The 13,929-nt window shown below is 35.4% G+C and overlaps 2 protein-coding genes across 3 annotated transcripts in view; both read left to right on the plus strand.

Annotated features, from left to right (window-relative positions):
• Positions 1-5,200, plus strand: part of LOC136776694 (lachesin-like) — a 69,525-nt gene extending 64,325 nt beyond the window's left edge. Inside the window, exons 7-10 of the mRNA XM_066732444.1 lie at positions 2,287-2,436; positions 2,873-2,938; positions 3,004-3,108; positions 3,796-5,200. Of these exons, the coding sequence (XP_066588541.1) occupies positions 2,287-2,436; positions 2,873-2,938; positions 3,004-3,108; positions 3,796-4,010 (536 nt within the window). The 3' untranslated portion in view covers positions 4,011-5,200. The remainder of the gene's footprint in view (positions 1-2,286; positions 2,437-2,872; positions 2,939-3,003; positions 3,109-3,795) is intronic.
• A 5,396-nt stretch (positions 5,201-10,596) lies between these two features.
• On the plus strand, positions 10,597-12,049 carry LOC136776759 (ras-related protein Rab-24-like). Of its 2 annotated transcripts, XM_066732578.1 has the most exons (4): positions 10,597-10,991; positions 11,220-11,308; positions 11,376-11,650; positions 11,727-12,049. In XM_066732578.1, the coding sequence occupies exons 1-4, from the start codon at positions 10,878-10,880 to the stop codon at positions 11,849-11,851; spliced, it is 603 nt and encodes a 200-aa protein (XP_066588675.1). In that variant the 5' UTR covers positions 10,597-10,877; the 3' UTR covers positions 11,852-12,049. The 2 variants fall into 2 exon arrangements, 1 of the variants encoding a protein (XP_066588675.1); XR_010823137.1 differs by lacking the exon at positions 11,727-12,049 and having other exon boundaries at positions 11,118-11,308; positions 11,365-11,502.
• The last annotated feature ends 1,880 nt before the right edge of the window (positions 12,050-13,929 follow it).

The raw sequence follows: 13,929 nt of genomic DNA on the forward strand, positions 1-13,929 counted from the left end.
CAAAGAGATCCAATCCTTTTATTACTAAATCGTCTCCATCGATCGACCGATCGATCCTCGGCTTGTACCATTGCACCGAGAGCTATCGAGATTGAAAGAAATAAAATCTATCCCAGCGATAAATGCGAAGAAAATTGAATGAATTTCTGTACAATTCGATGGACGAAAATGCGTTAGGTAAGAGTGACGAGTACAAGCGTTATAACCACGAGATTATATCGCATCGCTGTTCAAAAATCTTGTCGAGGCTCGCTCTGTGTACGTGTATGTGTGTATAATGTATAGGATAGCTGGACAGAATTATTAGGGTAGCGACGCCTGCAGCGAATACAAGTTGGCAGGGTGCACATGAACATAGCGTGTCAAGTACTACTTACCAATGCCATTAATGTCGATTCGCTCTACTCCATACCCATACACCTACACCACCTGCCTCGCTGCTTTCTTCCAATACTGGAACCTGCTGCTGTTTCTCAACTCCCTTCGGCTGCTTTCTTCCAATTTTTGTCCAGCGACTCTTTCGCCTTGCCTCGCTCGGACCTACCCTCCCCCCCCCCCCCCCATATATATATACTATACACTCCACTCACGCTCTCCCTCTTCCTTTTATCTCTCCACGACTCCATACACCTTTTCCAATATCAAACTACTGCACTTGCGATGCTTAGCTTGTCGCTGCTTCGCATTGTCCCCTCTCTCTTTCGTCAAACAAAATATATATATATATAAATATTGCATGCTATACCTGCTCTACTCAAGTTTCATTATTTTAAGCGCAATGCAGCTTCTGCTTTGAAGAATTCAGACGTGTTTGCAGCTGGAAATCGTCAGTGCGTGAAAATTTAATGATTTTGGATAGTGGTCTGATTTCCTTCCCCCTGTCCACGAGGAACGAGAACAATCTTCGTAGTCGCTGCTTCGAATCTTAAATTTTAACGATCGTTCCTCCTCCAGGTCCCGGAGTGTAACTTTAGCCACAGAACCAATACGACAATCGAAAACGCAATAATATTTTTCAAAGGGAATGAAGAATCGTTGCTTCGGATCTTGGAGTGGTTTTTTCAATGGGAAGCAAGTAACGTTGCTGGTGGTGTGGTGTAGGAGGAGTATCGTCTCGTGTGTGTATATATACGTGAGACGTGCTTTAAGCACATACGTGCATCTATAATATACTGTCGTATATAGCGTATGGAATATGCAATGTAGTTTGCTTCGAACTGTGAACTGTACACCCCCGACACGATCTCCTCGTGCGAACTACGATCGCGATCCCAATTGAACAGCCGATTTCGGGGATCCCCCCTCCTCCTCGCAGTTTCCCGAACAGCTCTATTGATTTCTGCTCGAGGCAGCAGTTCTTTGCATTCGACGACAGCCACTATATATATATATATATATATATGTGTGTGTGTGTGTGTGTGTATATATATATGGCCGAGCAAAGGAATTGAACCGTTTGAGACGAGTATAACTCCAACCAATCTCTCAGAACCACGTCTAAAATATCACCTTACGCAGACACGAGAGATCCAAGGAAATATAATTAATAGTTGATATATATAGGAATGTGTTCGTAAATTCCTTGAAAAGCTCCCGAGAAATCCATATTGAACACTATACTGCTTCGCAACCGAGTTTCTTTGCTTCAATATCGCGTTTAATATCGAAGAAGAGAGGAGGGGGATGGAAATTATTTTAATATGTGGTTATCTCGTATAAATAAAGAGCTTTTGACGAAAAACGAATTTTTCCCCCTAATAAAGTCAGCTTTTTTGTCAACCCCCTCCCTTGCACACGTAGAGACCATAGTTCTACGCAGATTCAATTTAAAAAAAAATCAATTGAGAAAACTCGGCCAATGGGGACTGCGGTTGATCGAATGGAAGAACGATGCGCGTAAAGTCGGTCAATGGTGTTGAAATCCGTTTGGTATTCAGACTCGGCAGCGATTGTTTCGATAATCGAAGGAACGCTGTATAGCTCCGAAAGGGGAGTCCTAACGGCTGCAGAAAGCTTTCCCTCTCGTGCAAGATGCGAGATGCCAGACATACAAAAGAACTCGATGAGGGCACGTATCGCTGAGCGCATTTCTATTTTGATCTTCCAATAAAATTCCCGTTTCTCCTTTCGTTCCGTTTCGCTCTCCAGCGATCGTTCCATATATTCTCAATTTATGGATCTTTCCATTTATCGTTTTTCCTCTTTATATACATATACAGAGAATGCTGTTTCTGCCACGCACCCCCCATCAACCCCCCTCCACTTATTCTCTCTTTATAATTACAGATGAAAAATACGAGTCGAGCCTGTCGGAAAACGCGTATAAAGTTACGATGCGCCTCGCTATACGCTCCATTGAAATGCTCGACTATGGGACGTACAAATGCATATCGAGAAACTCCCTCGGCGAAACGGATGGGGTCATCAAATTGTACCGTAAGTACATCCTGATTCTTTTCCATTACCGATGCACCTTAATGTTTTTCCAAAATCTTATCCGGATTAACACCCAGTGCATAAATATACTCTCTATCTCTCTTAAATAATATTCCTTTCTCCTCTTCGAGCCTCTCTATTAAAGCTTCCAATCTAAATCGTCGAACAATTGGCCAATTTCAATAGAAACGCAATTTTAGGTGATTGAAAAACTACTGTCGCAGATTTTAAAAATGACTTGAAGTCGCATCAACGCGTATAATCAATTGATGCATTTGTAACGATATTTCGCAACCGTGTAGGATTTTTTTTTCAACGTCCAATTTTCAAACATCAGCGGCTAATCCATATTAACGAGTCACATAAGAATTAATTACTTTATACTATATACATATATAGATAATAATAATAAATTTGGGATCCTATGACTTTACAGATATCGTCGCGTCGACAACGCAGCCAAAGCCTACGACGACGACACCGATTCCGACTATAAAGAGGGGTGGGTTATTTTAACGTTACATTGTACAGTTTAGCAAATAATCATCTTTTTCTCATTGTCTTCAGTGGAGAAGCACGAAAGGTCACAGGACAAAGTACTGTCCAGCTCGATCCCAACGAGTCCCAGCGAGACTGCGGAGACTTCCTCACCGGACGCTATTCAGCACCAAGGTATATATAAATACATTGAGAAATACTTTTATAATAATAACTCAAAAAACACTTGATCCAGAAGTTTAATTTTCAAATGGATGCAAGCTATACACGCACATATATATATATATATATATATATATATATATGGCAACACGAGGTTTTACCTTGATATGAAAATTTTCAATCTAGAGCCTAATCGAGTTGGGCTCCCAGGCGAATCAGATTCTAAAGCATAAATACAAGTGCGCGGGCTCGCCTTTCCAGAGGATAATATCCATGCTTGAGAAGGCACGCCGCGCCGCGCCAAGCCCGCTTGGGCCAACCTTACTGCACCAAAGTTTCTCGCGCGAATCCCACAAACTTTTCACCGCCTCACATTCAAACTGCTTGAGCATTTCGTCGCCCGATTATTTAAGAGGATATTACGCCAACTTTTGCTCGGGACTTTTCCTCTTCCTCTTCCTCTTCCGACTTTCCAATTTCAAGCCCCGAATTTCTCGGATGTATTTCATCATATAAAGAGATCCACGGGACCTCAATATGATTAATGTGTTTATCTGGTTGAGAAAACAGAGATCCTAAAGAAAAAACGAGAGATTATAGGTTTTTCGATTTAAATAGTTTTGGAGAAGACGTTGATTTGATCTTTTTTTTAATTTATATTTTTTCAATATTCTCTTATTTATCGTCTTTCTGTTGCAGATATGCAGTTTGGTGGAAAGGTGAGAGTTGGTCACGGGGACTTCGTCATCGATGGCGAGGAGAATGGGATTGGAAATGACGTTATCGCCCGGGATAATGGTCTTCGTCGGATCGATAATACAGCGCAGTCGAGATCCTCGAGAGGCGCCACCGTCGAAGCCCTCCTACCTTACAGGGCGGCGATCTGCATTATCATTCTCTCCGCTCTGACGTAGTTCCGTCGACGTCACCTGTACAGCGCGTTTCTATCAATCGTTATATCATCATTGTCGATTATTCTCAATCGAATGGGATCAAATAGTCAACCGAGCATTCTAATGGGTATATGAATAAACCGAGAAACACCGCTTATCCCTGTATAGCACGAAAGTTCATGAAATATTATAAGAGAATACTTTATGGAGCATCATATATTCTATGAATATTCTTTAAATGTTTTATGCGCCTTTCTGTTATCTGGGTAAAGTCATTCCACAGCGATTCCTTTCTTCATATTTCTCAATAAATTTCATTCCAAACTATGCTTCAAACTCGCGCACTTGTAATATATGTGGATAAAAAACTTTCAGCGAATATTGCGCAGCTTTAGAGTTTATTAAATCTGTTCAGAAGCATATTAGAGCCTTCTTCTTCAATGATTCCATTTTAAAATCTCTACATTTAATTTTGTTTAAAAATCATGCATATAATAATATCAATCAGTATTATATAACGTTTGTAAATAGTTTTAATCGGAGTATAAATTTAGATAAAATGTTGTAATTTACTTACTGTGTACTAAGATTATTCTGTATATATATATATAAATCAATATGACTAGGAAGCGAAGCATTTATATGAAAGTAGCTAAAAGCTACTTGAATAAGTTCAATATGTTTATATAGAATTTTTACAGATATTTTAAGCATTCAACTAAAATTTATCAGCACATTATATTTTACTTATGTATAAAACTTAATAAATTTCAAGCTTACCACAAAGTGAGATGAAACAAGGAAAGCATACACGTTTAAAATGAAAATTTTGTAGAATGTACATACAGATTATTATACATATGGTGGTAGTAAATCATAGTTGATATATTGATGATGTAGGATATACAATAGACGCGCACCTTGATAAAATTGATTCATAGAACTGTAAAGAATGTTAAGAAATGTAAATAGAAGAAGAGACGTATGGTTACAAATATATATTTTTCATTTCTTTTATTTCTTTCTAATCCTATATACACTATACGCTATGCAATATTTATTATCGATGCAAAGATTCCAAAATGACTCACCGCTATGTTTATGAAAACTTTATAAATTATGAAAAGGATTAAGGATGGGATCTATTTTATCAATTGAATTAGCTGCGTATGGGCTACACACGTTAATTAACACAGTCTCATTAAATACAATCGTATACACGTCATGCATATTTCATGTACCTATGTGACGATAAATTAATTATCAACGCTCAGAAATATATTGAAAATATTTTTTTTTAATTCCATTTCCATGTTTGTTTATTTAGCGATAAGGCGACGCATACTACAACTTTCAATTTTGGCGCTCTCGCATACTTTCCTCACTTTAAGCCATCAGTGATCAGTGTTGCCAATTACGTAAGTTGGTAGTACTATTACGTGCAATACAGAAGTTTGTTTTGTCAGCAAGTTTCATTTCAAGATTTTACTGTTTGTTACGGATCACCGGAATCACCCGCCAAGAGTGTCCTTAAGCCGAGGCATAAGCGGTCTGTCTCTCTTCCACCTCATAGTTCATCGCCGCCAGCAGCCGCCAGGTGGCTGACTCGCGTAGCGACTTTCTCGCTAGTAAGATTTTGCCTCTGAAGTATTTAAACGGCGAGTCACGGTTGTTCGCTGTCTTTCGACTACGTCGAGACCCTAGAGACTCTGCACTCTATTTTCCTTTTTGAAGTGCAATAGCACTGTCATGTCATTTCCTTTAAATTGACAATAACCCATCTGCGTATATACCACTCTGGTTGCGCAGTCTACATCCCATCCTTTTTTCAACCTTTCTTGACTCTCGTTTGAAAGCCGTACCGGCAAAGACGGTATGAAACTGGAGGGAAAACCCTAGCCCCCCTACCATTCTTACCAGACTCTCTCAATACACACGATAGGCATAGTAGGGAGTTAGGGATTTCTTTCGACTTACCAATTACCATCTCTGTCTCGACTACGTCGAGACGGTCGAGACCTTAGAGAGACTCTGGTCTCTAGTTTTCTCCAGTGTTCTCTTTGGAGTGCAATAGCACTGTCGTTTCCTTTAACTTATTATATTTTGACCAGGGGACTAACAATCATTATGTTTTATACATTTTATACTACGAAGGACAGGCAAATTTTTTAGGCTAATTCCACTGTGTGGCACTAGAAACCTTCACCAGGGTTTCAAAAAAACATTTATAAAAACAAAATTATTATTGCCTAACCTTCGCAAGTCTGCTTCTTTAACATTCTTATTTGCTAATTCTACAGCTAGCCCTAATTCACTAGGTGTTATACGTAGTGTATGTATAAATTTCTGGCAGTCTTCGTTGTTTATCAAACCAAATTTTGAATAATTGATTAATTTTGCACCTAGATTAATTTTCTTAAGTTGTGTGTTTATAGTTTCCTGCATTGTGAGATTATTAAACTCTTCTACTTCTTTCTCTATCAGTAGCGTTTGCAGGTCAATTGCTAAGTTTGAAATATTTCCTTCCATTTTAACTAAAAAAAAAAAAAAGATTACATCCCATACAGCACACTTGACTAAAAGTTGTCTTATAGACATCTTTTAGTCATACAATTGACTAAGAGACACTTAAAAGATGTCTTTAAGTCACTAGGTGCTCTATGGGATTATTTATATTAAAATGGGGCCAAAACCGTGAAAAAATTTAATAAAATTTAATTTTTTAAAATGGCATAACTTAAAAAACATAACAGTTTTATAAGTTCCTATTTCTTTGAAGGACTCAGGACGATTGTGACGGTACTGGTACTGACGGTATGTACCTGTCGTATTTTATTTTAATAAATAGTATAATTGTAATACTTACATATAATTGAAATTTGTTTTTTATTGGTCAAGAAACTGGGTAAACCTATTGTTTACTTCAGCCACGTCAAAATCAGATAATTCTAATATTTGAGCAAAATAAGTATAGTCTTCATCAATAAGTCTTCTAGCAAAAACATCCTTTAGAACTTCTAGTGCTAACTTGAGCCTCTCATTAAGTAAATAACAATTGTATTGTTCTTCAATATTTAGTATAAAATTAAATTGATTTAAATAAGATTGTATTGCGCCTTGTCTTAATCTTTCTCCGTTTATATCCATTCCCTGAAACAAAAAAATGTTAATATTTTTTATTTGGGGCCAAACCGTCCCCGAGTATAATATTATACTATTTTACACAAACATAAAGAAAATTTAATAATATTACTTACGAATAATGTACTCCTTTCTTTCGGCGGGACCGTTGTAATTTGAAAAAATTCAGAGCTGGAAACCTTAGAATTTGAAAGCAAAAAAGCAGTAATCATTCTAGGTAAACGATAATTCCATACGAAAATGATAAATTTTTATATGTATAATTTATCTAGTTTTACTTCAGAATGTTTTTATTTCAAGCTCCCGAACATGAAAAATGCTTTTTTGTTTTCAAATTTTGAGGTTTCCAGCCCTGAATTTTTCCAAATTACACAACGGCCCTAGGTTTGCTCTTTGGCCAACCGGGCGAATTGTGCTGGTAAGGTAAGTTAGTGTGGACTGTGGCCACTGGCCACACCACTCCAGTGCTGGTAGGTAACTCGTGGGAAATCCCTCCTCTCCCCAGCAGTGTGACACTGTGTCAGCGTTGCCAACTCCGCCATTTTGAATAATACTACGATGTACAATCCGTGTTTCTTTTCTGCGGATTGGATCGGATTGGATCGGATCGGATTGGCATCTAGTCACAGTCACGCAACTTACAACAAAAAATAACTAGATTCCCTATAATCCGGTGTGTCTATTCCTGTTCTGATTGGATCGGATCGGATTAAGATGGCGGCGCCCATGGTCTGCTAAAGTTATCTGTCAAAATGACATTTAATATCAGTAGATGGAAGAACCGGAATATTAGCAATCAATCAATAATGAAGAGGTGCTCTCCAAGCAACAGAATTTATTTATGCTGTTGTAATACACATTGATGCAGTTATTAATTCAGATGAGTATAATTTAACTATTATAGATGTAAAATTTATTGGAGTACGAGATTCTTTGTGGTTTCTATGATTTTTACAGGTAGTTTTCTTTATCATAATGTTTGAGATGCCTATCAAATGAGGAAAATGGATTACCAAGGATATTTAGGATGGATAAGAAATTAGACGAAAGGACTGCAATTTGAAGAAAAATGCAGGAATTGTCCAACATATGTTTATTTGAAGTTTAAGTGCAGCCTACATTACATGAACTATATAATTATAGCTGATGGTTAATTTAAACTTCTTTAAATTAAACGATACTAAAGATAAGAATCACTTTCTCTTACTAAATTAGTTCATATATCTTAACCGATTGAAGGAAAGCTAATACAATGACAGTAAAAGAACGGGAAATATATAGTGGATAATACGGTGTAATTAAATGGTGAGTAATATGTAGCTATATATTAAAAATTTGCAAATAGTTACTATAATAATATTCAATTTAAAGTTTCATCAAAGAAATAGATTTAACAAGAGGCTCACCGATACCCAGATAGCGTTTTCCGATTTCGCAAAAGTAAACGAAATTCTGATACAAAATCCAGTCAGCACAATGACACCATATTTGAAACCGAATCTGATTTGTCAGTTCCTGCTAACAGATTAATAACAAAATGATACCATTTTCTCTGGCAGAGCCTGTGGCAGATTAGCACCTAAAACGCAACAGAACCTGTGTCAGAGCCTGCAGTATATCTGCAGCAGAAACGCAGCAGACTCTGCGTACCTGAACTTAAATGTCTTACGCTGTTTGACGCATGCGCAGAACGATAAACATGACGCCGTCTTTTAGAACAACGTTAAAGCCACTAGGTGGTACATCGTTTAAAATTGTATTAATTATAATATCTGAAAATTTTTAAACATATAATGATAAATATCCAGAAGAAATAACGTTTAATTGACGTTGAGGGAACAACGTATTTACCCATAACCAATTCGAAACGGTTGAATACAAGTCATCTTTCTAACATTTTTTAAACGTACGTTGTATTCTCCAAGAGAAATAACGTTTAACTTCCGTTGATGAAGCAAGGTTTTCTTCCCCAACACCTAATATGAAACGGTAGAATTGATGGAATCTTTCTAATGTATTTTAAATATTGATTTTTTCTATAGATGCAACGATTAAATGATGTTAGCACAACGTTTTCTTCGTGAACTGAAATTATGTCAAGGAAACAGTTCAAATATTGTTTTTAGTAATATTTATTCAAATGATTAAAAAATTGTAATTTATAAAAATATTTAACAACAAAGATTTTTAGGATTTAATTCGAAATAAAAAATAATGTAAGGTGATTTTCAATAACAGTTGCATATTCATCAAAATTGTAACGATCTATCATATGCTAACGTAGCTTAGTGGTTAAGGTGCGCGCCATGTTAGAAATTCTTTCAGCTATTTTACGATTTGTAGCCAATTCCAGGAGAAAGGAGACTCGAAGGAATGTCCGCTGTGCTTCTAGGATGCAGATTATTATAGTGTGTAAGATTCGATGATTGATAGAAATCAATATAAAGACAATTCATTCATATAGATTACGTGCAGGAGGAAAAACCTGCTGCACGCAGGTTCGCGTCCAGCCATCTCCTAATATTTTTTCTTTTTTTTTTTTAGTAAAAATTGATTGTATAATGGTAACTTATAATATTTTGTGATTTTAATGCAAATTGAAGTGTTAAGTTATTCACGCGATTCAATTTATTCATCCTAAAATTTTTTCAACCGGACAGAAACGTTAAATTAACCGTTGTGTAAACGTTAAATCAACCGTTGATAGAAACGTGGATTTTGGCGACATAGGGCACGTTGTTTCAACTATAGATAACGCGTTAAGAAATTACGTTGATTCAACATTTTTGGTTTTATTGGGTAACATTTTAAAGAGCGTACATAGAGTAACAAATCCTGCTTTGTTTTTGTTTTTAATCTGCCTTCAGAGACTGTACTGCAGACTCTGTCGCAAATCTACTATAAATCTGCGCTCAGGTTATGTGTACAGATTCCGTTTTGTTTTTGGCGTCATTCTGCTAGAAGGCTAGTTGTGCCGGTTCTGACGGCAAATACCAAGTCAAATGTTTCTATAGTTGATAGCAATCTGACAACAAAATTTGAGCATTTCTGTTAGCAATCTGCTGCCAATCTGCACACAAAATGTTATCTGGGTGCTTGATAGCGGATGATCGGATCCATTCTAATCTGGAAAAAGAAAAACATATTTAAATTTTGTTAATTCGGGCCAAACTGTCCCCGAGTATAATTATATTTAATTTGTTAAAATAGTATAATTTAACAAACACATTAGTGTTTGTCAAGTTATACTATTTTATATCAAAATAAAATAAATAAAATAATGAAACTTACAAAATAATTTGAAGCCGAAACCAGAAATTTCCAATTCAATTTGGACAATTCGATTATAGTTTGGTACTACAATGAGAATATTCTCCCCACCATGCCGTTCTCTGCGCGGCCGCACGGGCAGCTCTCACACATAGGAAGCTGCTGCTATGTAGTACCCAGTGTGCCCATCAGTTAGCAATAGCGTTTAGCGTTGTTTATTTGAGCTGCAACTGTGCAACGCTTTGTTGCTGCTTTGTCGCATTTATTCAGTATTTTTTGTATATTCATCTTATTATTTAAATTACTTACATTTAACTATTAAATATTCTTTCTACAGTGAAAAGTTAATAGTTGAGACAAATAAATGTCATAATAAAACTTATTTATATGGAAAAATAAAGCTTAGTGGATTCACTACTGTTAAAACAATCTATTTATCTTGAATCATTGCAGAGATTTGATTGTTGTTTTTTAAACATGAGCCGAGTTGATCTAAAAGTAGTATTGTTGGGCAATGCTGCAGTGGGGAAAACAAGTTTAATGGAAAGATATGTTAGTGAAAGATTCAACGATTCACTGCCCTATCAAAATGTAAGAATTTTTGTTGTTTATATATTACAAAGCTACTCAAATAATATTTAAACTGAAAATTTATACAGTAGTCAAGTCTGTTCATTAAATGACTGTACTAATTACGGTCATTTTGTTTTATTGTAGCCCTCAACATCATGGAAGGGTTTTACATAAAAACAATTAATTTCAACCAAGAATCATAGAAGATGCTCAAAATACAAATTAATAGGATTACGTTTTTCCTAGACAATAGGTGCTGCATTTGCTGCTAAGCAAATTCAAGTCAATGAAAAAACATTCATTATGGGCATATGGGATACTGCTGGCAGTGAAAAGTGAGTAATATCAAATTACAGAAACAAACTCTATATCTGGAATTCAATTACCTTAGTCATCTTTCAGATATGATGCCATGACCAGAATATATTATAGAGGAGCAAAGGCTGCTATTGTATGCTATGATGTAACAAAACCAATCACATTTCAAAAGGTTAAATTTTGGATAAGAGAACTCAGAGAAAACGAGGAGAATTGTAAGATTTATATTTGTGGTACTAAAAAGGATATTTTAGATCTTAGTACTACAGCAGATTCTGATCTACAGAATGTAGAAAAATATGCCTCTGGTATACAAGCTAAACTTTTTATTACATCAAGTAAAACTGGAGAAAATGTTTGTAAGTAAACATATAATAATACATTATTATTACAAGATCGGAATGCATTTTATACATTGTGTAACAATATTTTCAGTTGAATTATTTAATGAAATTGGACATGATTTAATACATCTTGTAGAAGAAGTTAATCCAGAAAAATCATCGTTTTCCTTAAATAAAAATCACAAAAAAACATCTTGTTGTTGGTCCTCTACATAGCATCTATTAAGACACAAGCTGAAAAGTGTAAAATATATATTATACTTTGAATTTAAGTTTAAGAACCCTTTCATTGATGTACAGTTAATCAATTTTGTATGCTACAAATGTTTATTGAAAAAACTGTTTTATATACTTGTATATTTATTTTTTTAAATATTGATAGATTAATAAATAAATGTTTTATTAGTGAATACATAATTGAAGGTAATATTTAAATGCTAGATACGAGTCTCCAAGTTTACTTACAGCATCGATAGATAGTAAGAATTTCAATTTGTCAAATTTTGAATTAAGAAACATAGCTGGAAGCTGATTATCAACATTTTAAAAAAGAGTAAACTAGACTGTCAAGAATGATTTAATAAAAAAAATATTTTATAAAGGAGACTTGAAACATGGTCCAATCCATTTGCAACTTTTCTTTTTTAAGGAAAAAGACTAAAGCTGAAGAAAATAAAGTTTTAATTAATTGCTGTAGGTGTACTGTATTTGAAATTAAACAGTCATCTATAAAGAGATTGGAGAAATAAATCTAAAAGATTCGTATGTTTGGAATGAAATAATAGCTTTTTTAGGCACATTTTGCAATTTACATATTGAAAAAGTAGATTTTTATCAACATTATTCTACCTAATTTCTTGATTTAGCGGTAAAACAGAGAAAAACAGTAGTTCCTCCAAATTGATGCAGCTACGCTTTTACATTTCGTTTTGATATATATTATATATATAAAAATGAGATCAATATCGATATTCGAAAAGCAAGCACTTTATCGCTATATTTGTATGATAGAAGGAATGTTCTGAAATTCTGAATGTTCATTAAGGCCCCATTCCGCTATTGACTGCGAGTACTGAAAAGCTCTATTTAATGTCACGCAAACTATAGATTACTGGTACTCACAGTAAATAACGGAACCCGCCCTAAGTAACTTTACTGAGCAATCGAACCTGATTGGCGCGATCCATCGCGGTCCCTGCTTACAACCAATCAGATGAAATTGCCCAATAAGCGCCTTAAGTCCGATATCCGTTCCGGAAGTTCCTTTATCTACCAGTAATGGCGGCAGTTACAGTTCAGTTTTTGAATTCCACGTGCTCTCGGCCTCGTTGTCAGTAAATCGCGCGCCGTGTTTTTTCGTACAATCACTGACATTTATTTAACTATTCGCGATTAAAAATAACTTTATACTTTATTTTCATCATACATGGGCAATTCCATTATTATATTAAAATAATTTTACCGGAATTCAGTCTTTTCCAAATTAATAATTAAATAAAATTTTATTATACAATATATATAATAATGGAATCCAGTATGTGATAAAAATAAAAGCTTTTAACCACGTAAAAATTCATCTAACAATTATAAAACTCCTAAATACTGTTACTGCGTAACGCGTGTGATTGTTTGATTAGTGTGTTGGGTGTCGTAGCGGCCAAGGGAAAAAACCTCAAGGACTCTCATAGTCTGTAAATCTAATTTTTTTATCTTAAAAATAAATAATTTGCAAATTAAGTAAATATAATTTATCTAAATAACCTTATGCTTTTTCTCTGTTACGGTGGGCGACCTCATTTTGAGGTGTAAGTGCGCGTTTAAAAAATCCGCGTCGCGTCGCGTTGTACTGTTTTAAAATTAATTTATCGCTAGTGAGTAACTTCAGTGCCGTCACCATCATTATCAGCCCCATTGTCGTCCGCACCATCACATTTTACAGATGGATCATCGTTGGAATTTCGCCGAATCAGTGAGTCCCACGGATAAAACCGTGGAAATATTTTTACTAACCAAAGGATGACCGAAGACCTACCGGTTGGTTTTAATCGGTTCTTCTTCGGTTAAAACCATTTCTTGTTTTTTACATGTTTTTCGGGTTCTTTGCATTATTGTATTATGCGTGTGTTTTTATTTCAGATCTAGCTTTGCGATATAGGTAGGCCCTTTATAGATTTGCGTATCAGGTAGGCATATTTTAGCTTCTGATATTAGGTAGAATCTCTTTTTCAAGTTCTTTCTTTTTCAAATAAAGGGATTCCCCTCAAATTCATTATCCATGGGGTTAAATCCCTTCC

This window comes from Prorops nasuta, unplaced genomic scaffold, assembly GCF_024137725.1.
Source record: "Prorops nasuta isolate Cenicafe-Biocafe unplaced genomic scaffold, Cenicafe_Pnas_1.2 PNAS00010, whole genome shotgun sequence".
In the NCBI taxonomy this organism is placed as follows: domain Eukaryota; kingdom Metazoa; phylum Arthropoda; class Insecta; order Hymenoptera; family Bethylidae; genus Prorops; species Prorops nasuta.